We start from the raw sequence: 24582 nt of genomic DNA, 5'->3' as shown, positions 1-24582 counted from the left end.
AGCCTTCCTTTTGTGTGAATAAACCATCTTCTATTTATTCATGTGCCTGGACTCTCGCTTTCTTGGGGTGTCTGAGGTGGGAGGCTCCCCCTCCAGAGTGTGGCTGGCTGGACAGACCGGTTTGGAGTGGGGGTGAGTGCCCTGGGCACTGGAGGACTGGCACAGAAAGCCGTGCTCCCGGTTCTTGGTGTGGGTGAGGCCAGGGGCCGGGCAAGGGCAGGGAGAGGCCTGGACCTGTCACCAGAGGCCCCTGGGCTCAGTCCAGTCCTAGCCCGTCATCCACTGGCCCTGTCCGCACATGCCACGGTCTGGGCCCTTGACTGGAGTGGCCCCTGCCTCCTAGGCAGGCCCCACTCCCCACACCCTGCAGTCTATGCTGCGGCTGCAGTGGTCCTCAGCTGCATCTAGCCTGGAAGTCCTACAGTACTCAGGACAGCAGGCAGTGAAGGGCATTAAATAATGTTAGCTTTTATTTCACTACAGAAACCAGGAGCATCACAGTGCCCACGCAGTCCTCCGCCTAATGTCTGTAATGGGGGCTCCGGGACCTGGACCTCGAGCGCCTGCAGAGAAGGGAGACAGCTGTGAGGGTGGGATGCTGGGAACCTCCCTCCCATGCACACAAGCACCAACATGCCTGGAGAATGGGCTGCTGAGAGAGGAGTGTCTTCCCTAGGGAACAAGTCCAGCCCCACCAAATGAAGGGGTGCCGGGGAAGAGGGACGGGGGGACTGACAGGAGACTTGGAGGGTCACCCCTGGTAGCAGGGCCAGCAGCCTCACCTCCGAGAAGAACTGTACTCTCGACCTGAAAAGAAAAGGAGGTGATGCCAGCCGGCCTCGCTGGGCCACCTTGGGGCCTGTGCCTCGCCCTGGCAGGCCACCTCGGCCAGGGTTAACCCCTCCCCACATTCTCAGCACTGAAGGGACCGCTGCACTGTGTGTGCCTCAAGCCATGTCTGGGTCTCACTAGGCCTTGGCTAGCCTGAAACTGGCTATGGACACCAGACTAGCCTCAAACTCAGAGATCCCCCTGTCTTCCCCAGGGCATACCCCACCAAGTGGCTGGTTTTGACATCTGTCCAGTACTTTTTTAGATGATAAGATGGAGGCCCCTGTGTAATCCAGGCAGCTCCAAACACCAAAACAAGTGATCCTCCTGCCTGAGACGCCACAGTGCTGTTTTGTTTTGGGTTTTTTTGGTGGTGGTGGTGTGTGTGTCTCGATTTGTAGCCCAGGCTGAGTCTGAATTTGTCAGTGACTCTCCTGACTGCCAGGTCCCAACTTTGCTTCCTTTTTTATTTAAAGCAGGGTTTCTCCAGGTAACCCTGGTCCCCACCCTCTACCCCTGGAGCACACCCAGCTTTTCCTAACGGTCCTGAGGGGCAGCCTGGCTCTCGACCCTGGCTCTCGGGACCCCTCTGGCACCGTGGACTGTGGTGACGGTGGTGACTGTGGTGACAGCGGAAGCACTCACTGTAGCGTGGGGAGGGTGAGCGGCTCTGGCGGCTGTACTGGCGTTCCCACTCTTCTCTCTCCTTCTCCCGTCGCTCTCGCTCCCTGCAGGGGGAGAGGGGAGGCAACCAACAGGGAGGGGTGAGCACCTGCGGGGCTGTGTGCTGCCCATCCAGTGACTAGCAGTGCAAACTGAGGCGCACACACGAGTGAGGCAAAGGGGCAGAGACAGCACCAGAAGCCAACGTGCCCAGGCCCAGACTCCTGGGTTTTGTCTGTAGCTCAGGTCACCCCCCCACATACCCCCCCCACCCCGGCTGGAATTACAGCGGGAAACAGGGCCCTGGCCTCCCCCTGCCCGACAGCAGCCTCTGATGTCTGAAGTTGCCCTCTGATATCTACGCACACGCCATGGCATGTGCCCTGGTTGGCTCTCCCCCTCCGCCCTCCTTCCCTCTCCCAGCAAGCCAGGCATGGGGTTTCATGCCTGTAATCCCAGCACTTGGGAAGATGGAGGAGGATTGCCATGAATTCAAAGGTAACCTGGGCTACACGGTGAGTTCCAGGCCACCTAGAGCTATGGTGTTAAACCCTATGTAGCCTTGGCTGTCCTGGAACTCGCTCTGTAGACCAGGCTGGCCTCGAACTCACAGAGATCCGCCTGCCTCCGCCTCCCAGTGCTGGGATTAAAGGCGTGCGCCACCACCGCCCGGCATAATACATGTTTTTAAGAACTCATAAAGCAGGAGCAGCAGCAGCAGCCCTCCTGCTGCCCAGGTGGTCCACAGAGACAGGAGCCATTCCCACCATGGCCCCACAGAGAAAGGAAGGCAACCCAGCTCAGAGAGAGCAAAATGTGAGCTCCCCCTCACAGCACACATCGGAAAGAGCTGACAGGCACAGGCCACCACCCCTGCCTGCCTGGCCCCCTCCTTGCCGTCACACAGGACAACAGCCCAGGCTTCCCTGAAGGCTCCAGACAGACTGAGGACTCCGGGTACTAATCCTGGCTGCCTAGTGTGGTGGGCACTGAGGGGCTGACCCACTTCAGGCTCCAAGAGGATCCCACCCGATCAGAGACTTAAGACAGCTGGAACTAAACCCCACGCCTATGATCGAGGCCCAGGACTCTGACAGCCCAACATATAATGCAGGAAAAGAAAGGAGAAAGGAAAAGCGGCCCCAGCCTAAGAGACCCAGCATGGGGTGGGCTTTACTCCACCACTTAATAAGCACCAAATACCAAGGACACAGTTGCCAGGCATGGGGATACTGTTCAGACATGAGTCGGAAGGTGAGGGGCCTAGCGCATCTGGGGAAGAGGGCAGCAATGGCAATGGGCTGGGGAACCAATGAGGGGGTGGGGGCTCCTGCAGCAGAAGGCTGGGCCTACCACAGGTCGGGGCCTTACTTCATTCGGATCTTTCGGGCCATGGCTCGCAATTCATCCTCCCGCTCCTGCAACAGAAGCAGCTGTGAGGAGCGGCCGCGCCCCCACGGCACCGAGCGCCCCACGGCACCGAGCGCCCCACGGCACCGAGCGCCCCACGGCACCGAGCGCCCCGCCCCTCCGCTGGCCTGACCTGGCGCTCATGCTCCTGCTGGATCATCTTCTCCTGAGCCGCCTTCTTATCCGCCTTGACTGTGGAGAGGGATGTGAGGCTGAGGGCTGTGCTCATAGCCCCCACACCGCGACCTGTTTCCCCACAGCTCTGGCTGCACTGGGGGTGAGGGGTGGGGTGGGGGGACTTACACTGGCGGTTCAGAGCCTTCTGCATCCGCAGCTTCAGCCTCTCCTGTGGGGTCAGCTTGGGCTGCGGGAGAAGGGGCGGGACAGGCGTGGGTGCCCAGAGCTCGCCCAGCCCACCTCAGCCAAGAGCCTGGGACTTGGGGGCCAGCTGGAGCCCCGCGGAGGCAGGGAGGGGACTTAGCTTGCCTGGGTGGCCCTCCCCAGTCCCTGGGCTGCCCCCCTCCCCCGGCCCCTGCAGGCCCGCCGGGCCCAGCTCTGGACACTGCTGCTGACGGGAGTTAGACGGGCGAGTTCCAAATTCTTACTGACTTTGGCAGCTCCCGTCTCTTTACCAGCGGCGGGTTCGGTCCTGGGTGGGGGAGGAAACGGCAGTGCTGCTCTTACCGTGGGCCTCAGGACGGCCGTCGGCCATGTTCCTGACCCTCAGAACCCAGGCAGGACCACATCCCTCCGACAAGCTGCTAAGCCAAGGCCATGACGGCACTGCACCAGAGTTCACACACCTCCCTCCCAAACCGACCCGGTTTTGAGGGACTCACTTTTTCAGCTTCTCGCCCACAGCAGGGGACGCTGCCGGCCTAGTCAGCTTCTCCCTGGGGGGCGACGGCGAGTGGCTGTGGCTGTGGCTGTGGCTGTGGCTGTGGCTGCGGCTTCTACTCCGGCTCTGGCTGCGGCTCCCACTACGGGTCAGACTCCGGCTCCGGGAAGGGCTGAGGGACCAGCTGCTGCGGCTGCGACTGCTACTGTGGTGCCTGGGGCCGCGGGCACCCCGCTTATAGCGGTCACCCGACCGGGAGCGGCTCCTAGGTGTGGCAGAGGAGGGAGGACCGTGAGGCTCCAGGGACCTACGGGAGGTCATCCCAGCCTCGAGTCCGCAGGCCTCCCGCGGTCCCCTTCTCCCCCATACTTCCCTCAGGACGCCCCTCCCTTGGCCCCACACTGTGGCGCTTCCTACTGCGCATACTCGCCAGCACCAGCCCACAGGCTCTGGACAGGCTGCATGCACAGCCCCCGTTTCCCTGCTGGCGGTACTAGTGGGATTCTCAAGAACGTGGTCCCCCTCAGGCTGGCACTCAGTTTGTGACAGGCTCCATTTCCCTCCCCAGCCTTTCTCCTGCGGTCAGGCTACAGGAAAGATTCGGAAGCCACCTTCCAAATAGTTAAGCAATCTGCCCGGGCTGACTAGTGCTTGCCATAGTCAGTACTGAGTGACCACAGGCACTCTTAGCCTCTCTAACCAACAGCAAGATGAGGGAGCCCCGACTGAGGTGACCCCGGCAGCTCGCACAGGTGGCTGGCTGGCACTGTGACCGGCACACCCCAGGAGACCGGCAGGGACACTGGCATACACACATAAACAGGGCCAGGTCGACACTCAACACTTAAGCTGTGACTGTTGTACAAAGGGAGAAACCCCGGCTGGGTCAGTCAGCCTGGTCCGCTCCCTCTCTCCACCCCCACCAAACCTAACAGCAGCCACAGCCCATACTCCACTGTCCCCTGGAAAGCCGCCTCTTCCACACGCTGTTGCCCCGCCCACAGATTCCCAGGTCCCCCAGACTGCGAAGTCCAGGCAGAAGCCAAGGAGACACCTCTACGCCCAGAGTCCCGGAAGGATGACAGGGCCCCGCCCCATATTTTGGGCACCTACCCCGTCCTGCTTCCAACCAGGCGCTTGCCGAAAGAAAAAGAGCCTTCTGTCCCCAGCCTGCCTCCCCAGTGCCTGCACCCGCCCAAACGCAAGGGCCTCGCTCGCTCACTCGCTCGAGCACCGACCTGCTTCTGCGGCGGGGCGCGTACCCGCCACGCCGGGCTGGCGAGCGCGAGTAGCGGTGTCCGTCGCGGGAACCGCCTTCGGAATGCCGCCGTCCGCGGCTGCGGGAGCGCGAATAGCGCCGGGAGCGGGAGCGGGAGCGGGACCAGGAGCGCGAGCGGGAGCGCGCATGGCGGACGGAGCGGTAGTAGCCACGGCGGGAGCGCGAGCTGGAGCGCGAACTGGAGCGGGAGCTGGAAGTCCTGGAGGCGGAGGACGAGGAGGAGCGGCGGCTGCGGGAGCACAGGACCATCAGCACCGCGGCCCTAGAGGGCCCGGCCCTCCACTCGGCAGCCAGCTAGGGCGCCCACGCGTTACCGACCGGGTGCTGGCATTGCGGCCTGGAGCGGGGCCGCCGGGCTGCGAGGGCGCAGGGGGCTTCCCTGGGGCGGCCCCGGATGCAGCAGCCGCGGCGGCGGCGGCAGCTGCCTCCTCGTCACTGCCCCCAAAACTGGTGATGAAAGTGATCTTTTCCTCGCGGCCTGGGCTCGGGGAGCGAGAGCGCGAGCGGGACTCAGAACTGGATTCCGAAGGTGACCTGCAGCCGAGGGCGGGCAAAAGAGAGGCAGCACTCAGCGCCCCAGCTGCTGCAGGGCCCTAATGAGCTATGAGCTATGTGAGTTCGAGGCCAGCCTGGTATACATCCATAGGGAGGTCAAGGCTAGTCAGAGGGACATAAAGAGACCTTGTCTCAAAAATAAATTAAGGGTTGGGGATTTAGCTCAGTGGTAGAGCGCTTGCCTAGCAAGCACAAGGCCCTGGGTTCGATCCACGGCTCAAAAAAAAATAATTAATTAATTGGCCATGGCGCACGCCTTTGATCCCAGCACTTGGGAGGCAGAGGCAGGTGGATCTCTGAGTTAAGAGGCCAGCCTGGTCTACAGAGAGTTCCAGGACAGCCAGGACTGTTACACAGAGAAAACACAAATAAGTAAGTCTGCATCTGGTGAGGTCAGCAGGTAAAGGCCCTTGCTCCCAAGCCTGACAACGTCAGGTCAATCCCAGAACCCACACAGTAACAGAATGAGAACTCACTCCTTTAAGCTGCCACTGGACCTCCAGTCCTGCAGCATGTGCACTACACTCACCCACACAAATGTAATTTTTCAACAGAAAATAGGCCTGGGGGTGTGTGTACATGCCTTTAATTCTAGCACTGGGAAGGCTGAGGCCAGCAGTTCTCAGAGCCCCAGCTGCTGCAGGGCCCTAATGGACTATGTGAGTTCTAGGCTAACCTTGTCTACATAGAGAGTTCCAGGACAGCCAGGGCTACACAGAGAAACCCTGTCTCAATAAATAAATAAATAAATATTAAAAAAAAGAAAATGCCTGGCTTTATGTAGTCAGTAAAGTGAAGGGCTGGGTGTAGCTCACAGAAGGCTTTGCCTATGCAAGAGGCCCTGGGTTTCAGCCCTAGAATAGCAACAAACTCAATGAAAATATTGCAGTCTTCCTGTTTAACCAGAGTTTAACTTCTCAGCTATTGCATGTGGTTTAATTTCATCCTAAGATACTGGGGCCTAGTGGAACACCCTTTCCAGCAAAGCGGTCACACAAAAGCCGGCTGGTCCCGCCAGGCCCCGCCAGGCCCCACCCTTGGCCTTCAGAGAGCTGCAGGAGGAAGTTCCATTGGACTGCCCTCTATCACCCAACACCCTGGGATCCGCACCGTGCTTGCTGGGGCCCTGTCAGTGCCTGACACTTTTCACTATTTCTGGGAGTCTGTGTTAAAGACACCCCATCTCCACAGTCCTTTATGCCATATTTAATTGTATCACAAGCCTGTTCTATTAACATTAGAAGAAAAAAAGGAGATTCTAAATTAAAAGAAAAAAATTGGGAAAGCAAAACTGATGTAGATCCAACCTCCACCCACAGGCCACAGGATGCCATCTGTGACAGGGGTGACCCAAAAGGTCGGCCACAACGCTGGCTTCTTCCTGGGCACCGACACTTACCGTTTATAGGGGTCATAGGTGGGGCTGTCTCGGCGGGCATAACTATGGAGACAACAGGAAGGACAATGGAGAGCTGAGACTGACCGGCGTGACCTTGGCCTATCCCGCCCAGAACCCCAGTGCAGCGGACTACGCACCCTGCCCAACGCCACACCGGAACAAACTTCTCATGACAACCCGTCCCTGATGGCCTGCCTCTTTTCACAAATTCTGACTACTCTTCATGGGGAGGACCAGGCCCAGGGAGGGCAGGTGACCTGCCTGGGGTCACACTGTTCACGAGCGAAGGGGCCAAGACCCCAGCTCGGGCCTGTGGCCTGCAGCTAGCATTTTGGGTCTGTTCACGGACAGGGCCACAGAACCAGAAGTGACAGAATCAGGGCTGCTGAGCCCTGAGCAGTCCAATCCTTAGAACCACTTCCAGCCTCCCTAACAGAGGTGCGCCTAGGGCCACCAGGCCAGGACTCTCCTCAGATGCAGCTGCTCACCCAACCCTGTCTGTCTCAAGACGCCAGGTGGGAAGTGGCCCAGGCCCCTCCCCTTGGAGCTAAGGTTCCCCACTTTCCAAAGGAAGAAACTGTAGCTAGAAGGAGTCATTATCTAGACCTCAGTGGCGACACCGAGCAGCGCAGTGGACTGTGACTGGGGCCCTGAGTTCTGGCCACAGTTCCTCTAGCCATCCCCGGTAGCTTCCTGTCCACCCCAAGTCCCCAGTCCAGCAGGTTAGTGTGGCCAGTGGCAGAGGACAGCACCGGCAGGCCTCCAGCGCTGCTGCTCCTGCTCCTCCTCCTCCTCCTCCTCACTAGAACTCTCACTCCAGGTGCTGCCCCTTCCTGAAGCCCAGGCTGGGGAGTGAAGCTGCCCAGGGGAGAAGTCCTACCTGGGAGGGCTGATCTTACGGCCCCTCAGCCGCTTCTCCCGGAACTCTCTTCGCTGCCGTCGAGAACGACGGCCCTAGATAGGGAGTACCCGGATGGTGAGGGGTGTGCCCGCACTCAAGACATGCCCTTGCCCCCTTCCCCCTACCAAACCTCACCGAGTACATGGCTTTCTCCTCCTCCAGGGCCTTGGCATGTTTGATGGCCTCTGCCTCTTCCTTGTCTTTCCGTAGCATCCTGCAGAGGGAGTGAGAACCAGCATGAAGAGCACAGGCCACAGGGTGAGCTGAGGCCCGGTGAAGGCGGAGGACAGCAGGGATCGAATGTTACTCTGTGACTCTTGGATACAACTCCTCCTTTCTTTTTCCCGGAGGACTGGCATTGCTGTTATAGGCTAGTAATCCTCTTAGCTAAGTGACATGCAGTCATGCATCCCCATGCCCTTTCCTTTCCTGCCCTTCTCTTTGATGGGGTCTTACTCTGTAGCCCAGGCTGGCCTAGAACTTACTTCCTAGGCTGGCTTTGACTTTCTTGCCTCAGGCTCTAGACTGCAGGATCACAGGTGTGTGCCACCACACCAGATTTCTTTGATATATTGAATAGATTTTATTGCGCACTTAAAAGGAAAACTGGTATTTTGCCTGCAAGTGTGTCTGTGCATCACATGGGTGCCTGGCGCCCCTGGAGGAACTCGCTGTGAGGACCACATGGGTGCTGGGAGCCCAACCACAAGCATTCCCCTCGAGGACCTTCTGAAAGACGGGTGCTGCTTTAGGAGTGAAGAGCTCAGTGTCTGGGGCTAGAGAGGTGGCTCAGAGGTTAAGAACATCCACTGCTCTTCCAGAGGGCCTGAGTTCAGTTCCCCGAGCCCACATCTGATAGCTCAGAAGTGCCTGCAACTCCAGCTCCAGGGACCTAATGCCTTTTTCTGGCCTCTGCAAATACCAGGCCTGCATATGATGCACAGAACTAACTTACACGCAGGCAAAACACTCACACACATAAATTCAAAACAAATAAAAAAACTCGAACCCACCAGGCAGTGGTGGCGCACGCTTTTGATCCCAGCACTTGGGAGGCAGAGGCAGGCGGAACTCTGCGAGTTCGAGGCCAGCCTGGTCTACAGAGTGAGATCCAGGACAGCCAAGTCTACACAGAAAAACCCTTTCTCGAAAAACAAAAATAGGTAAAATAAAATAAAAAAAAATTTTTGAAGACTAATTCAGCATCAAACCCCAGCACTGGGGATGTGGAGGCAGGAAGATCAGAAGTTTAAGGCCATCTTTGGCTATATAGCAAGTTTGAGGTCCTGAGTTGCACACCTTTAATCCCCGCACTCAGGAGGCAGAGCCAGGCGGATCTCTGTGAGTTCGAGGCCAGCCTGGTCTACAAAGCAAGTTCCAGGACATGCACCAAAGCTAAACAGAGAAACCCTGTCTCAAAAAATAAAATAAAAATAAATAAAAATAAAAAATAAAAAATAAATAAATAAATAAATAAATAAATAAATAAATAAATAAATAAAAAAGAAAGTGAGGAGACTGAGTACAGGGTCCTTCAGATAGAGTCAACTGGACAAGAAACCTCAGCAGAGATAAGAGCCTCATAGAAAGCCTGAGAGACCAGGGAGCAGGGTGCCCAGGGGTGAGGCAGAGTGAATGGTAACAGGGCTTAGAAGACGACAGACCAGGCCTTCAGTAAGGACCACGTGGGGGCCCGAGGTCAGGAAAGGGAGCGGGAACCAGGCAGGTAGGACTAAGGCTGTGGTTAGGGTGCTGTTTACTCCTGAGGGGTGAAAATGCCACAGCATGGGTTTTCAACCTGTGGGCCGCAACCCCTTTGACAAACCTCCACTGCCAAAAAAAAAAAAAAATCACACAATGATCCATTAACAGTGGCAAAATTACAGTTATAAAGTTGCAATGAAATCGATTTTATGGCTGGGAGTCACCATAACATGAGGAACTGTATTAAAAATCACTGCGCTAGAGGGTTCTGGGTTCAGACTTGGGCAGAAACCTGGGACTGATCCCTAGGTTCCAGACTAAAACAGTGTCTGGTCTGTTGGTGCCACTGACGTAAAGAAAGCACTTGGTACGGCAGGACCCGGTACAGGCCGAGGCTCTTGCAGCATCCAGAACGAATGCATAAAGCTGCACCACTAGAGGGTGCTGTCCCCAAGGAACCTAGGCTCCGTTTCTACACAAAGTTCCAGGAGCTCAGAGTTCACAGGCTGAGGAGGATAGCTGTGGTACCAGAGGGGTGCCTCAGCGGCCAGGGCAGGCACAGAGTCCGGCATGTCAGTCAGCGGCCTCACCTGACAAAGTCTCCGTCAGCCATGCCGTAGGTCGTGGCCTGCTTATTGAGATCAGCCACCTGCTCCTGGTTTAGTTCGTCCACATCCACCTCCACGTCTGCACCAAGAGAAAGGCTGTCAGGGACCCAAGCCCCAGAAGGCAGAAGGGGGTGCCCAGTGCCCCAGTGGGGACAGGTCTGCCAGCTGGAGCGCCTCAGGGAGGACGTAGCTGTGGTAGCTCGGCGGAGGCCCAGGCGGCCGGTGCAGCACACTGCACAGCAGGGGCAGGGAGGGGAGGGTGGGTGAGTCTGCGGAGGGAGGGCGAGAGAGAAAGAGAGGGTGGGAGGTGGAAAAGGACAGAGGTGGGTGGGCGTCAGGCCAGCGCACGGAGGGAGGACAGGAGACGACATGAACATCGGCTCTGCCTGAGGCTAAGCCCGCAGTCCACCAGGAGGAGCAGGATGGAAAGGGGCAGCGCAGTCTTCTCACTGGGGACTTCCATGGGAGGGAGGTTGTGTACAGGGCATGAGGGACAGCTCAGGAAAGGGGATTCACTCCCCAGAGCAAAGCAAGGCCGGCCCAGGTACAAGAGGAAGAGCCAGCTCCTAGGTGGGGAAATCTTGGTGGGAGAGGGGACAGGGACAGAGAGGGCTGGGAGTGGGACAGGGACGTAGGGGAGGCTGAGGCCCTGGAGCTGGGGCAGGGGAAGGGCTTGTAAGCACGGATGCCCCACAGAGGGTGAAGGACGCGACACAAAACCGATGCCCAGGGGCTGCAGGTGGGGAGGGCAGAGAGGGGACCCCACCGATGTCGGGGATGACCTCATCTTCATCCGAATTGCTCTCCTCCTCAGCTGGTGACTCCTCCTCCTCTGGTTTCTCGGCCACCTTTTCTACCTCGGCCACAGTACTGTCTTCATAGGTGTAGCCGATGGAAGCCTTCTTCTCTGCCAGCCTGGGAAAAGAGCCACAGGCAAACCCCACGATGGATCCTGCGTCCCTGGCAACATGTGTCCGCCTCTCCTGCCTGGCTCAGGCACTGTCCTGGGCTGCCCAGCCTTGCCCACGCTGGCTTACTCCTGCCCCACTGAGTGCAGAGCCCAGAGCCATCTTGTGCAAAGTCTGCTTTCAGGGGCCACGCGGAGAGGCCCCTGCGCACTTCTGCTGTTGATGCTCTGCCGCATCCCAGCACCCTTATCCTAAAGGCACGGGTTGAGTGTCTGGGAAGTGCCCGAGTGTGTCAGGAAGCTACAGTGGGTGGTCCCAGATCTGACCAGGGCTCCAACTAGAGAGCCTAGGCAGGCTGGCTTCTGAGATGGCTGGCAACCCCGGGCTAAGGCCCCCAACCCCTGCAGGTGCTGGGACGAGCGCAGGACACCCCCGTCACCCATGTACCTCACAGCTCCTGACTGGGGGCCGACTCCAAGGGGCTGCCTTCCCTGGGCCCTCCACAGGACTCACTCTCGGGCAGCTTCCCCACAGGGCTCCTGTCTCCCACTCTGCAAGGGGGACCAACAAGCTCAGCAGAGCCTGTCCCCTGGGGCCGCCTCTTTCTCTCCACACAGAGAAGCGCGTACCAAACTGAGTGCTAACTACGGTCCTGCTCTGGGAGACAGAGGTGACTGGGTGGGAGGGCCCTGGACTCACTTCTTCTTCTCGTCCTCGCTGGGTCTCTGCAGGCCTCCGTACAGTTCATCGATGTAGATCTGATACAAGCACTGTTCCTCCGAGACTGACAAGGAGAGGCCACAGGTCAGCACGGCCAGGCGCATGTGGGTAGGGTAGGGCACAAAGATGGGGGAGGCAGCCAGGACAGGGTCACCTATTTCCAGTCACTCTTCTGTCTAGAACCCGGGAGACCACAGTATACAACACCAGCTACATGATCCACTCGCCCTGTGACCTTGCTCAAGTGATGGTAACCCTGGACTCCTTGTGCCTCAGCTCCTTTTTCATAAGATGGGATGCCAGGCAGAGTGAGTACCTGGGACTCAGGGCCCTACTGCTGTCTTGGGGCCTCTCTGGCCTCCAGAACATATGCGTGCCCGTAAGGGTTGGATATCATCTGGACCCCACTGGCCACCATGCCATGTGGTCCTGTGGCTTAGTGGCTTGGTTTGTATGATGGGGTGCCTGATGATCATCTCTTCTACACCCCAGCATCCACTTCAGGAGCTTCGCAGGGTATTAAGCCAGCCCAGGTCTCCCTTCAGCTACTTCTGACTTGCTTTGGGGCTCAGGCAGGTCCTTTTCCTTCCCTCTGTAAGCTTCAGCTTAGCTTTCCTTTCCTTTTTAAGGGAGAAGGGTGGGAGGATACTGAAGATGAAAATTAAGACTGTGCAAGACAAGCAAGTGCTCTATCATGGAACCACATCCCCAGCCGTCTTTTTGAGACAGGGTCTCATGAAGTTATTCAGGCTGGCCCAGGCAAGCCCTGAATTTTGAGATCCCCCTGCCTCAGCCTCTGGAGTAGCTCTGGTGCTCTGCCACCATAAGCCTGGGTACTTCAGCTTTTCTATCTGTGACACCTGGTGTCTGGAGTAGGTAACACAGCATGGCCCCTCGTTGGCTGTGAACTCTATCCCAGGCACTGGAATGCACACCGCCCCCTGGCTCAGCAGAAAGCATGTATCTACCCATCTCTGCCTTACCTCCCTTCAGGAACGCTTAGCAAGCCGTCTCTTACACTACCTAGGCTTGTTCTTCAACTGTTCGTGTGCCTACGCAGTGTCCACCGCTGGGCCCCTGGCCCCAGACAGCACAGGACACACTGCTTGTAGGAGTGAATGAAGGACTCGCTCCAGGGAACCACCGGCTGGACTGACATCGAAAACGACAGTCCCAAGGTGACAAACCACAAACTTCCTGACCCTACAGCTTCACTGGCTGCTAGAATGTCTTAGAACATGGAAATCCGGGCCGCCTGCTTCAGCTCGGAGCAAGGCTTGCATACGTAATCCCTGGAGCAGCCACCCAACAGTTCACCCGGAGGAAAAGGAGACCTGCCAGGAAAGGGGTGTGGGTGACCCTGGCCAATGGTGCCCACAGGAAAGACCTCATTTCCACAGACACCTGAGTGCCGTCTGTAAAATGGGGCGTCAGGCTGGACACGGCGATCCTTGCTTATAGTCGCAGCACTGGGGGAGTGGGGCAGGGGCATGACGGGTTTCAGGCCGGCTTGGGCTATAGAGTAAGACCGCGTCTCACACAGGAAAACAGTAAGAAACATCACCTGAGGTCTAACGGTGCAGCTAGACGGGCGAGCATGTCCGTAGCGTGTGTGCATGGCCCCGATCGTCCCCAGCACAAAGCACTGAAGGGGACACCGAGGAGCCCTCGGCCCTGCTACAAGCTGTGCAGGGTCAGGCTGGCTGCTCGTGCTTACACTGCCAGGGACAGACCCCGAGTCTCAGACTGGGCAGCAGCGCATGCGTGTGCCCATGCATGTCTTGTGCACACGTGACAAGGCTTGCTCGTGAGGTCAGGGACAATCCAGGAGTGGGTCTCCTGATCAAATCAAGTTGTCTGCCTTTCATGGGAGGTGTTCCTAACTGCTGGGCCAGGTCGCTGGCTGGCATCCAGAGCCTTACACATGCCACATCCCCAGGCACATGCAGGTGTACCCAGATGACCTAACGAAAAGCCTGCCCATGAGGATCTGCCCTCCCAGGGAAGCCCAGGGGGAAAGTCCTGGCCTTCTGGAGCCCCAGTGAAGGCCAGACTTGGCATGTCCAAGGAGCTCAACACTGGGTCAAAACTGTCAGAGGCTCCACTCACAACAAAGAAGAGTTTCTTCCTGCGACCCTCACCCATGCGCCCTTCCCCCTTCTTTAGAAAAAGGACTCCGCCGGGCGGTGGTGGCGCACGCCTTTAATCCCAGCACTCGGGAGGCAGAGCCAGGCGGATCTCTGTGAGTTCGAGGCCAGCCTGGGCTACCAAGTGAGTCCCAGGAAAGGCGCAAAGCTACACAGAGAAACCCTGTCTCAAAAAAAAAAAAAAAAGAAAAAGGACTCCACACAGAATCAGAGTGAAGGGCTGGGAGGTGGTCTAGGCAGAAACCACCCTGTGCCAGTTTCATGGACAAAGGCCCAGAAGGGGGAGAGGGTACACAGACTGGGACGGAACCAAGGGCGACCAGCATCAAGTACCTGGGTGAGCCTTGTCTGGGCCGTCCGGCCTCGGCCCCGCCCACCACCCCGCCCCGCCGCCACTCACTGCCGGCGAAGTCGTTCTGCACCAGGCCTCGGTACCGCTCGTAGTTACATTTCCGCTCGTCCGACTCCTGCTCCGGGGAGCTTTGGAGAGGGGTGTAAAGGGAAGGTAAACCAAAGCCACCACCACCAGGAGAAGTGGGGAGGCTCTGGCTGGGGAGAGAATGGGCAAGGCTCCCAGGAAAGGTGACGGACGGGCACACTGGGGCACAAGTGCTCCGGGCCCTGGCAGCCCAGCCTGGAGGACTTACATGGTGGTGAGCAGTGGGGGGGTGTAGTCGGGGATGTGGTCTAGGTGCGCGCGAACGTCGAAGCGGTCAATCATGTTGTTGGTGTCCCCCTGCCAGGGCATCCTGAGGGGGAGGGTTGAGGCAGAGAGGCGGGACTCAGGGAATCCAGTCCCCTCCACCTCACGCCCCTCTGACACCCAACGTCAATCACTCTCACCCTCAGCTCTCAGCTCTCTATGCTGCACCCCTAATCTGCACCTGAGGTCTGCGTCCCCACAACAAGCCATCCATCTGCCAGCCCACAAACTAGGACCCACCTCTCAGGGCCGGGTAACAGCAAGGGACTAAGCCAGGTTGAGGCCACCACTAACAGACCCACTGTCGCCACCTGAGAGCCCCAGTCAGCCTCAGTCCTCCCCCACTGTGACTGTCTACAGAACCTCTTCGACAGTCAATTTCATATACACGGTCTTCCCGGCCTAATTACACAAAAAAATCAGTCCTTACCCGAGCCTCTACTGCAGGCTACTACTACTCTAGAGCACCCCAAAGTCCCTTCTGACACTACACCACCCCCAAAGTCTTACATGTTCACAGGGCTCTCAGCAGCCAGGGCAACGGCAGAATCCAGGTGAACCTTGCAGGCTCGGCCATGCACCTGCAGAAACTGGGCGGGGTCTTTCTTCTGCAGGGAGGGACAGGTCAGAGGTCACCGAGGAGCCAAGGCCCACCACACCCCCACAAGTAGGCCTAGTGGTCAACCGGTCTCTGGGAGAAGTCCCTGGGCCACGCCTCACAGGTGAGCCAACGTGGACAGCACCAGCAGCTTAACCACCCTCCCAGGTGTGGCCAGCAGTGCTCAACTCTGCTCTAGCTGAGACATCCTGCCTGCCAGCCTCTCTCTCCTAGCTATTTGGGGAACTGAGGCAGGAGAATTACAAATTAGAAGCCTACCTGGGCTACAGACATACCGTCTAAAGTATGAGCCCTAACTCTCTGGGCCTAGTCCAGGCCATCCATTTGGAGCACGGTGTGAGCGCTGGGCCCGCAGCAGCCTCTAGGGCACAAGATCACACAAGCAGAGCAGTGGGACATCTGCAAGCTCCCGGAGACACCAGTGCAAGTCCCACTGCATATGCACTGGGGCGGTGGAACCGACAACTGCCGCAGGCAAGGCACAAAGACACTCAGTCCCTCACAGTTAACAGGGGCTCAGGCTGTGACTGTGGGACAGGGCCGCCTGACATGCAGGAGGGCCTAGCTCTACCCTCAGCACTGAAAGGAAACTACAGTGGATAAAAAGTTCGGCAAAGAGCTAGGCATGATGGCACAGGCTTTTAATCCCAGCAGTCCAGAGGCAGAGGCAGGTGGACCCATGAGTTTGAGGCCAGCCTGATCTACAGAGCTAGTTCTAGGACAGCCAAGGCTACACAAAGAAACTCTGTCCCAAAAATCAATCCATCAACCAACCAATAAAACAAAGCCAGCCCCTCAAAATGACACCTAACTGGGAGACTCCCCAGTCCATCACCCTCAAGCCTGAGTCCTGGTACTGGGGGGAGGGCTTACAAATCCCCATCATCACAAAAGCACCAGGGAAAGCAAAAACCTGGTGGCAGGGAAGGCAGAGTCCTGGCCTGACAGTTCCTGGGGTCACATCACAACCATGGAGAGAGCCACAGGGGGGCTCAATGCTGCTCCTCCATAAACCCTGAGCTGGCTCCCACGGTTCCTCCACAGTCTCAGCACATGCTCTGGCTGGGCCCTGCTGTCCACGGGTCACCTCTTCCCCGGGGTGTGTGGTCACCCTGCTCTCTGCAAGGCTTTCCTTGTCCCTCCAAGCCATGGCTCTCCTGCCCCAAGCCTCTGCGTGCCCTGGGTGTCTTCCTGACTGTCCTCTGCTGGCCTGGTCCAGGCTGTGGGCCTCTCTATTACTCCCAGAAAGTGCCAGGCTCTGTGCTGTTGCTCCCTCTTGGCAGGGCTGCCCTGTCGCTTACTTCCCATCTCCTTCTAGAACTTCCCCAGTCGCTCCACATACATGCCCTCCTTGGGCCCACTTGTTTTCTTCAGGGAGCCCACGAGCATCTGCTATTGTAGCCAAGCTGGCTCCATCGCCACCAGCCTCCCACAAGAACACGAAGCAGGATGTGCCTCCCAGGGGGCAGGGATCTGTTGTGCTCACTGCTGGATCTGTCCCCAGGGCCTGATCTCCACATAGGCTCTCAGGGTCAGTAAATCAGGCAAGAGAAGAAGAGAATCCTCCCTACAGAAGTTCAGCCACACAGGCCCACCATCCCAGCAGGGAGTGGATGCTCGCCACCCCAGCTCCATGTCACTGCCTGTCCCCCATCACCCCAGCAGGCAGTGGATGCTCACCATCCCAGCTCCATGTCACTGCCTGTCCCCCACCATCCCAGCAGGGAGTGGATGCTCGCCACCCCAGCTCCATGTCACTGCCTGTCCCCCATCACCCCAGCAGGGAGTGGATGCTCACCATCCCAGCTCCATGTCACTGCCTGTCCCCCATCACCCCAGCAGGGAGTGGATGCTCGCCACCCCAGCTCCATGTCACTGCCTGTCCCCCATCACCCCAGCAGGGAGTGGATGCTCGCCACCCCAGCTCCATGTCACTGCCTGTCCCCCATCACCCCAGCAGGGAGTGGATGCAGGCCAGTGCAGGGGCCCAGCGTAGCCACAGCTGGCACCCTGCTCATCTGACTCTGCCCAGCACTGGGCAGTCAAGACCCTCAGTTCACAGTGAAGCTGACAGAGGTACAGCTGGGTGGCTGTGGGATCAAGTCCTCTGGCTGCTCTGCCCCTGCCTGCCTCCTTTAATTCCTCAGGCCACACAGACTCCAGCAAGCCTGAGGCCAAGACTCTAGGGACGCTAGGTGCAGCATGAAGTCTGGCAAGCATGTGAGAGCCCCTGGAGGGATCCCCATCCCAGAAAGGACAGGCACAGGGCCCAAGTAAGCAGCCCCAGGACAGGGCATGCCTGGGGTGGTGATACTATGGAAAAGCCAGTGAGCCATCCTAACAGCCAGGCTCTGAGCTAACCTCTGTTGGTGAGAACACCCCCCAACTCCGTCTCTGCAATCCCAGAGACACCCACTTCCCACATGAGGAGACTGAGGCAAAGCCACACTTGAGATCACACCAGCATCAAGCAGAACCAGTCCAACCCTAGATGGGCCTAACTCCTTCCTAACCTGTTTATTTTCCCCAATTTTAGGGTAATTGCTATTGTGGTAAAAAGTACCTAACAAAAAACCTATGCTCAACCATTTTCATTTTAACTTTTTTGCTGTGCTGAAGATTAAACTCAGGGTGCCGCCCACACTAGACAAGGGTTCTCCCACTGACCAACACCCCAGCCCTGACTGTGCTAAGTGCACCGGGGGCACCATCAACCAACATGTGTGAACATGCTGCCCACCTCTACCGTGGCCTCATCTTGCAGCGTGCAAACTCGACCCACTAAACAATGCCCCTTTCCCCTCACCCTCCCCTAACAACCGCCATTCTATCTAAGTATACGACTACATCACCTAGCATGCAGGATCAAGCTGCATCATACGAAACGGTCTTTCTTGTTTTCGTGTTTGGTTGGAGACAGGGTCTCATCATGGAATGTAGAGTGACCAGGAACTCACAGAAATCCACCTGCCTCTGTCCCCAGAATGTGGTGCTGTTTCCTTGTCCCTGGCTTCATGTTTTACGTTGGGTGTGAGGATAAATAGCCTTCAGTGTATGCACAGTCACAGTTTTTTTCCCTTTTCCCATTTTCATGTGTGTGCATGTTTGCACGAGTGTGTGTGTGCACATGGGTGGGTACACACACGTGTGGAGACTTCAGGCTCATGTCAGGAATCACCCTCCACCACTCTTCCACCTTGTTCCCTGAGGCAAGGCCTCTCAGTCAAACACAAGGCTGGCTGACAGGACTGGTCTGGCTAGCCAGCTTCTCTGCAATCTGGCCTCTGCCTTCCTGAGGCTGAACTACAAGGAGGCCACCACGACAACCCAGCATTTCATGGATTCTGGGGATCCGAACTCTGCTCCTCATGCTTGCACAGCACGTGTTTTAACCACCGAGACATCACCCAGCCCACCATTTCTTTATTCACTTTATCCACTGACAGTGAGGTTCTTCTAACTCTCGGCTTTGTGAGCTAGTCTGCAAAGAGCTAGGCTGTATAAGTGTCTTCCTAAGCTGCAAATCCAGGCCGAGGGTAGAGCACGGACCTAGCATGTATACCTAGCACAAATGATCTCTAAGCTCCATCCCTGGCACCAGAGGTAAACAAACCAACGGAATCCAGCCTTACCAACCAGGCTGTATGGCCTCTGAGCTGAGAGGGGTCAGGAATCCATGCGTGCGTGCGTGCTCTGTCATTCACTGCCTCCTTGAACCCTTCAGCACATCCCAGTGGATGCCTGGGGCCAACAGCTCAAGCTCCACTCTCTAAGGCTCACAGTTCAGTGTAGGGGGCATCCCTGCCTTCAACAGCAACTACCTTATATACAGGGCATGCTGACATGAACAGTCAAGGGAATGCCGGGCCCAACAGGGGGCCGTCTGGGCCTTCCACAGGGAGACTTGTTTATATCTCACCTGTGTGTTAACAGGGAACTCTACCTCTTTTTCTTTTTTCCTTTGAGACAGTCTTTTTATGTAGCCCTGGCTGGCCTGAAACTTGCTGTAAAGATCAGGCTGGCCTCAAACTCACAGAGATTCGTCTGCCTCTGCTTCCCAAATGCAAGGATTAAAAGTGTGTACCACCATGCCCTATAGACTGCATTTCTTTATCCAAATGACTGGATAGAAGGCTGAGGCAGGAGGAATGTGAGTTGGAGGGTTAGCCTGGGCTACACAGTGAATTCTAGGCCAGCCTGTGCAATTTAGCAAGATCCAATCTCAAAAAAAAGAAGGGAAAAAAAGAAGAAGAAAGTTCCAAGAATAAGAACAATGACAGAAAAGCCATAAAACTTGAAAAAAAGCAGTCACCAAGAATGATCAGCGATTGGGGATGCAAAACCAGCTGCTCACAGACAAACTCACTCAAGCAGCCACAGCCTACCCTGGTTTCCTCACCAACCCCACCCCCCACCCCCCCACCCCGCTTCCCTCACTCTGCCCCAGCAGCCACCAGCAGCGGCCTGGCCATCTCTCAAAGCTAGGCTCCACACATCTGAATGCAGATCACATTCCTGTCCAGGACACTGGCTGCTTGTGTGATCCACACCACAAAGAGCCCTACAGACACTTGCTGTCAAGCTCTTCCTGTCACCCAGTGAGGGGCTGTTCCTAGTCACTGTCAGGAGGCTCCCCGCCAACCCGGAGTGGAGCCTGGACATCCCTCTCCAGGCTCCGTCTATGACATCCATCCACTGGTCTGAATCCAGATTCCACCGTACCCAGTAATAACGGTTGTTAGCATGTTATTTTCCCTTTTCCTTGTGTATATGCGGGTGGTGCTGACTAGGTAAGCACTCACCACTGAGCCACATCCCAGCCCTGCAAGTTAACCCTTCCTGAGCAACAGTTACACAGACCACAACACACCGCTCAGACACTCCTTCCTGGCTCAGGAAGCTAAGGCCACTTCGAAGGCTCTGACTCCGACTGCTAATTTACAAGATTCTCAAAGCTGCTGCCACAGCGGCACCAGTGCTGACTGAGGCCAAAGACAGGGAACGCCGGTAGGGAGGGCCACCTGTAGCCACGGGGCAGAGCTCCAGGGAAGTGGCTTTTATGAGTTGTCACCCATGCTGGGTGGGCCTTCTGTTGAGGTAGATGCCTGAGTCCTCCATGATCTGTACATGACTCCAAATATACTCAAAGGGTCACCAGGCTGGACTTCCAAGAGATTCTCTTTGGTATGCTGTCGTGCCCACCAACTGTGAGGAGCTGTCTGTTCACGGCGCCCCAGGAAATCGCACAAAACACCCAGCAGGCAAGGCACACTGGTCTACACATCCAACCCTCCCGTCAGCCTGCGGGGGCGCTGCCACCGACAGGCCGCCCACCTGCTCCCCGGCTTCAGTGGTCACTTCACACACCTGGCCAAGCCCACCCAGCATGGAATCCACGCATGTCCGCTTCCGTGAGGATGAATGGGGCTGTGGGACTCTGAGGTCAACAGGACGGGAGCCAAGGGTCACAGGAAAAAGCCCAGAAACTCTCTCAACAGCACGCACGAGAGCCTCTGGCCCTCTCTCATCTCCTCCTGCTAGGTGGGACAGACACACAGGAGCTCTCAGACCTCAAGACAAAACCTTCCGGAGATGAGAGACGGACTTCTGTCCTGTTAAAGCCACTCCTTCATTTCATTCCTCTGCTACAGCCAAACTACGTCCACACAGGGCATCAATTTGCAAGAAGGAAACATGAAGCAACAGAGGGATAGCCAGGAGGCCAGGATAACTTGAACAAGAGATCCAGGCAGACCACGAAATGATGTGAAACTGGAGGAGAGGTAAAAATCAAACTAAGGGCCAAGTGGCTCAGTGATAGAGCCCCTGCCTAGAATCCCCCAGTGAGGGGCTGGGGTGTGGCTCAGTGGTAGAGCCCCTGCCTAGAATCCCCCAGTGAGGGGCTGGGGTGTGGCTCAGTGGTAGAGCCCCTGCCTAGAATCCCCCAGTGAGGGGCTGGGGGTGTGGCTCAGTGGTAGAGCCCCTGCCTAGAATCCCCCAGTGAGGGGCTGGGGTGTGGCTCAGTGATAGAGCCCCTGCCTAGAATCCCCCAGTGAGGGGCTGGGGTGTGGCTCAGTGGTAGAGCCCCTGCCTAGAATCCCCCAGTGAGGGGCTGGGGTGTGGCTCAGTGGTAGAGCCCCTGCCTAGAATCCCCCAGTGAGAGGCTGGGGGTGTGGCTCATAGTCAGGGCATCTGTTTGGCATAAGCCCTGCCCTGGCTTCTGTTCTCAACACCTCCTAGGCTTCTAGGGGAAAACAAAACAAAAACAAACTATGTAAGGCATTGAAAGCCGTGGTCAAGAGCCTGGCCTTCTCCCAAAGACACTCAGGAGCCATAGACTTCTGAGCAAGGGAGGAACAGGGCCAGTTTTGCACTTCAGAAAGGCCTCTCTAGTCTGCTGGATGGATTGTAAGGGACAAGACCGAAGGCAAGGGGAATAGACAGACTGGACAGCGACACTGTAGTTAATACAACGTCTATGGAAATGTAGTCTAAAAGAACTGAGCCAAGTAAACAAGTGTCATTTCAAAACTGGGGGTCCCCAAAGCAAGCAAGAGTTAGACAAAGTAAGGCATCATAACCCAATGCCCATCTATGGTGGCAGATATGGAAAAGGCTGGCAAAGGCATTCAAGAACGCCACTGAGAGGGCAGCAGAGGCCACAAGGGCCTTTTCAGCCAAGGCATGGAGTTTGTTGGGGTGTTTTGTTTTGTTTTGTTCCAGAGGCAAGGTCTTAAGTCTGGAGCTACACAAGTCCTCCATCTTTAACATCAGTTTTGTGTAGGAGCTGCACCAGACACAACAGGCTGACACAAACAGTTCTCCCCAACAACTAAGAAGAAATGACCGGTCGCTGAGCGTGGCAACACACACCTGTAAACCAGGAGGCAGGGGCAGGAAGACTGAGTCTGAGCCAGCCTGAGTTACATAACAAGTGTCTCAAAAAGAGAGGGGGTAGGGTGAAGCTAGGATGGTAGAGGGCTTGTCTAGCGTGCACAAAGCCCAGAGTTCTACCTCCAACGCCCCCAGAAAGCAGGTCAGTGTTGAGAAAAAGAGAAGGCCGCTGAGAAAACAGGGCTCTCGCCTTGACATACTCCCAAGCCCAGGGCCCTTCCCTCTGGAGCCCTCCCACCCCATGCTCGAGTCTGGGCACTCACAATCTTCTCATAGTACTCCCGACGTCTCTCCGCCCTCTTCTTGTAGTCCACCATCATGCCTCGAAGTTTCCGCTCATGCTTGCGAGCCTCGTGCCACATTGTGGTGAGGCCTCTACCTGAGGGATGAGGGCACCACACACGTCAGACGGACTGTAAAAACCACACGGGCAGAGTCACAGTCCTTCTATCAAGCTGCTGTGGACCCTGATGGCTTCAGAGGAGAGACGCTATGGTGCAGAGCTGGAGGCTGAGGACACAAAGGATCTGCACACAGTCTTGCCCGTAGCAGCTCAGGCACTATGAGAAAGTGCCTGAGCCACTCGGGTGACCCAGGTGAGGCCCTCTCCTGGGGAAGGAATTATCCTAGATAATATGCTAAAGTCCAGATGAAAGATTATGGAGTAGATAACCCCTGGAAGGTGGATGCCTTGAGTTTAAGGCCAGCCTGGGCTATACTGTACCAGTCCAGAGTACAATACAATACACGGTTGTGTGTGTGTGTGTGTGCGTGTGCGTGTGCGTGGTCTTGCTTTAATTAAAAATAAAGACAGAGAGAGAGAGAGAGAGAGAGAGAGAGAGAGAGAGAGAAAGAGAGAGAGAGAGAAATTGGCCAGTATTGGTGGTGCATGCTTTTAATCTCAGCACTGGGAAGGCAGAGGCAGGCAGAAGGTTGAGTCTAGGGCCAGCCCGGTCTATGTGGGGAGTTCTAGACTAGCCAAGGCCCTGTCTGTAAATATAATTTTTGGGGGGAATAAAAGGAGTGTCTGAAGCCGATCATGAGCTGCCAGGGCTGTGCTCACAGGAAGAACCCCCCAAGATCCTCTGCAGGAGCCATGCATGGGGGGAAGGGCTGCAGCAGAGTAGTAAGGTGAAAGCTGGTGGGGAGGGAGGGCAAGCTTCTCCGAAGCACGGCACGGGGGTGAGGCCAGGTGAAGGGCGCGGACACAGGATGGAGATGGTCAGGCGGCTGAGGTCTAAAGAAGGGATGTGAAGCTGGCCAGGCATGCAGGCAAACAGAGAAGAGCGCGGGCCCGGGTGGGCGCGATGGGCGTGAGGCATGGGCGGAGCTCCGTTTGCGAACAGGGGTCTCGGCCGAGCCCCACAGCGCGGACTCGGGCCCGAGGAGGGGCGAGGGGCGCAGCCAGAGGCCTGTCAGGACGGAAGCAGGTGGGGCCGCCCTCGGGGCCCTGCGGACACCCACGGCAATCCCGGGAACGCCTCGGGCAAAGAGGAAGCCCGACTGCCACCGTTCGGAAGCCGGGAGGTCGGGGTCGGACGCCTGCACTCACCGGCTGGTCGCCGCCTCCCACTGCTGCGCTCGCGCGCTCACGACCCGCACCGGAAGCGGAAGTCAGGTTGAGCGAAGGAGAGAGGCGGTACTGCACAGAGGCACTTCCGCAGTCGCGAGGGCGGGATCTGCGGGGAACTGGGCGTGGTCGTGTGGTTGTGGGCGTGGCCCTGGTGTGATTGACCCGGTTTGTGGGCGGGGCCTGTATGGTGGCACGATCTGGGGCGGGGCCTAGGGGTGCGGTGGCTGGAAGCGCAAACACACAGCTTTCCAGGCACGTTTTTGTTGTTGTTGTTGTTACTTTTAAAGATTTATTTATCTTAGGGCTGGAGAGGTGGCTAAGCGGCTAAAACACTGGCTGCTCTTCCAGAGGTCCTGACCTTACTTTCCCGCACCCACATGGCGGCTCACAATAGGAGTCTGTAACTGTGGCCTCATGGGATCCAGTGCCATCTGCTGGTGTGCATACATGCGGAGAAAACACCCATACACATGAAACACACAAATTAAAAGTCTTTTTAAAAAGATTCATTAGCCGGGCATACACCTTTAATCCCAGCACTCTGGAGGCAGAGGCAGGTGGATCTCTGTGGGTTTGCAGCCAGCCTGGTCTACAGAGTGAGTTCCAGGGCAGCCAGGGTTGCTACACAGATAAATCCCATGGGGGGAGGGGGGGATTGTATGGGTATGCGTGTATGTAAATGCCCTTGGAAGCCAGAAGAGGGCGTCAAATGTGCTGTGTATTAGGGTTCTCTAGAGTAACAGAACTTAGAGAATGAATCTTTACATGTATAGAAAGGGGATTTATTAGAATGACTTACAGGCTGTGGTCCAGCTAATCCAACAATGACT

At 56.9% G+C, this 24582-nt stretch overlaps 1 protein-coding gene across 5 annotated transcripts; it reads right to left on the bottom strand.

The window, feature by feature from the left end:
• Positions 1–448: 448 nt before the first annotated feature.
• Positions 449–23818, bottom strand: Clasrp (CLK4 associating serine/arginine rich protein). 5 transcript variants are annotated; one of them, XM_059280383.1, is made up of 21 exons: positions 23732–23818; positions 22443–22558; positions 15177–15274; positions 14611–14712; positions 14364–14443; positions 11796–11880; positions 10955–11103; positions 10171–10267; positions 8012–8090; positions 7856–7929; positions 6976–7017; positions 5340–5555; positions 4981–5250; positions 3744–4007; positions 3514–3553; positions 3208–3268; positions 3038–3096; positions 2866–2912; positions 1477–1583; positions 783–807; positions 449–563 (listed from the first exon to the last, which is right to left on the bottom strand). In XM_059280383.1, exons 2-21 carry the CDS (start codon positions 22539–22541, stop codon positions 521–523), a joined length of 2037 nt encoding a protein of 678 aa, XP_059136366.1. In that variant the 5' UTR covers positions 22542–22558; positions 23732–23818; the 3' UTR covers positions 449–520. The 5 variants fall into 5 exon arrangements, 2 of the variants coding, with proteins under 2 accessions (XP_059136366.1, XP_059136373.1); XM_059280390.1 differs by having other exon boundaries at positions 1477–1559; XR_009383158.1 differs by lacking the exons at positions 449–563; positions 783–807 and having other exon boundaries at positions 1493–1559; positions 3510–3553.
• Between the last annotated feature and the right edge of the window lie 764 nt (positions 23819–24582).

Source organism: Peromyscus eremicus, chromosome 1 (assembly GCF_949786415.1).
Source record: "Peromyscus eremicus chromosome 1, PerEre_H2_v1, whole genome shotgun sequence".
NCBI classification, from domain to species: domain Eukaryota; kingdom Metazoa; phylum Chordata; class Mammalia; order Rodentia; family Cricetidae; genus Peromyscus; species Peromyscus eremicus.
This window is presented reverse-complemented; position numbering and strand designations above follow the sequence as displayed.

Coding starts and splice junctions, on each gene's coding strand:
- Clasrp (XM_059280383.1), bottom strand. CDS start 22,541: ATGTGGCACGAGGCTCGCAAGCATGAGCGGAAACTTCGAGGCATGATG. Junction 14,713..15,176: donor GCTGAGAGCCCTGTGAACAT/GTAAGACTTTGG, acceptor CCTCCCCCTCAG/GATGCCCTGGCAGGGGGACA. Junction 3,269..3,513: donor AAGAGACGGGAGCTGCCAAA/GTCAGTAAGAAT, acceptor CTTCTCCCGCAG/CCCAAGCTGACCCCACAGGA.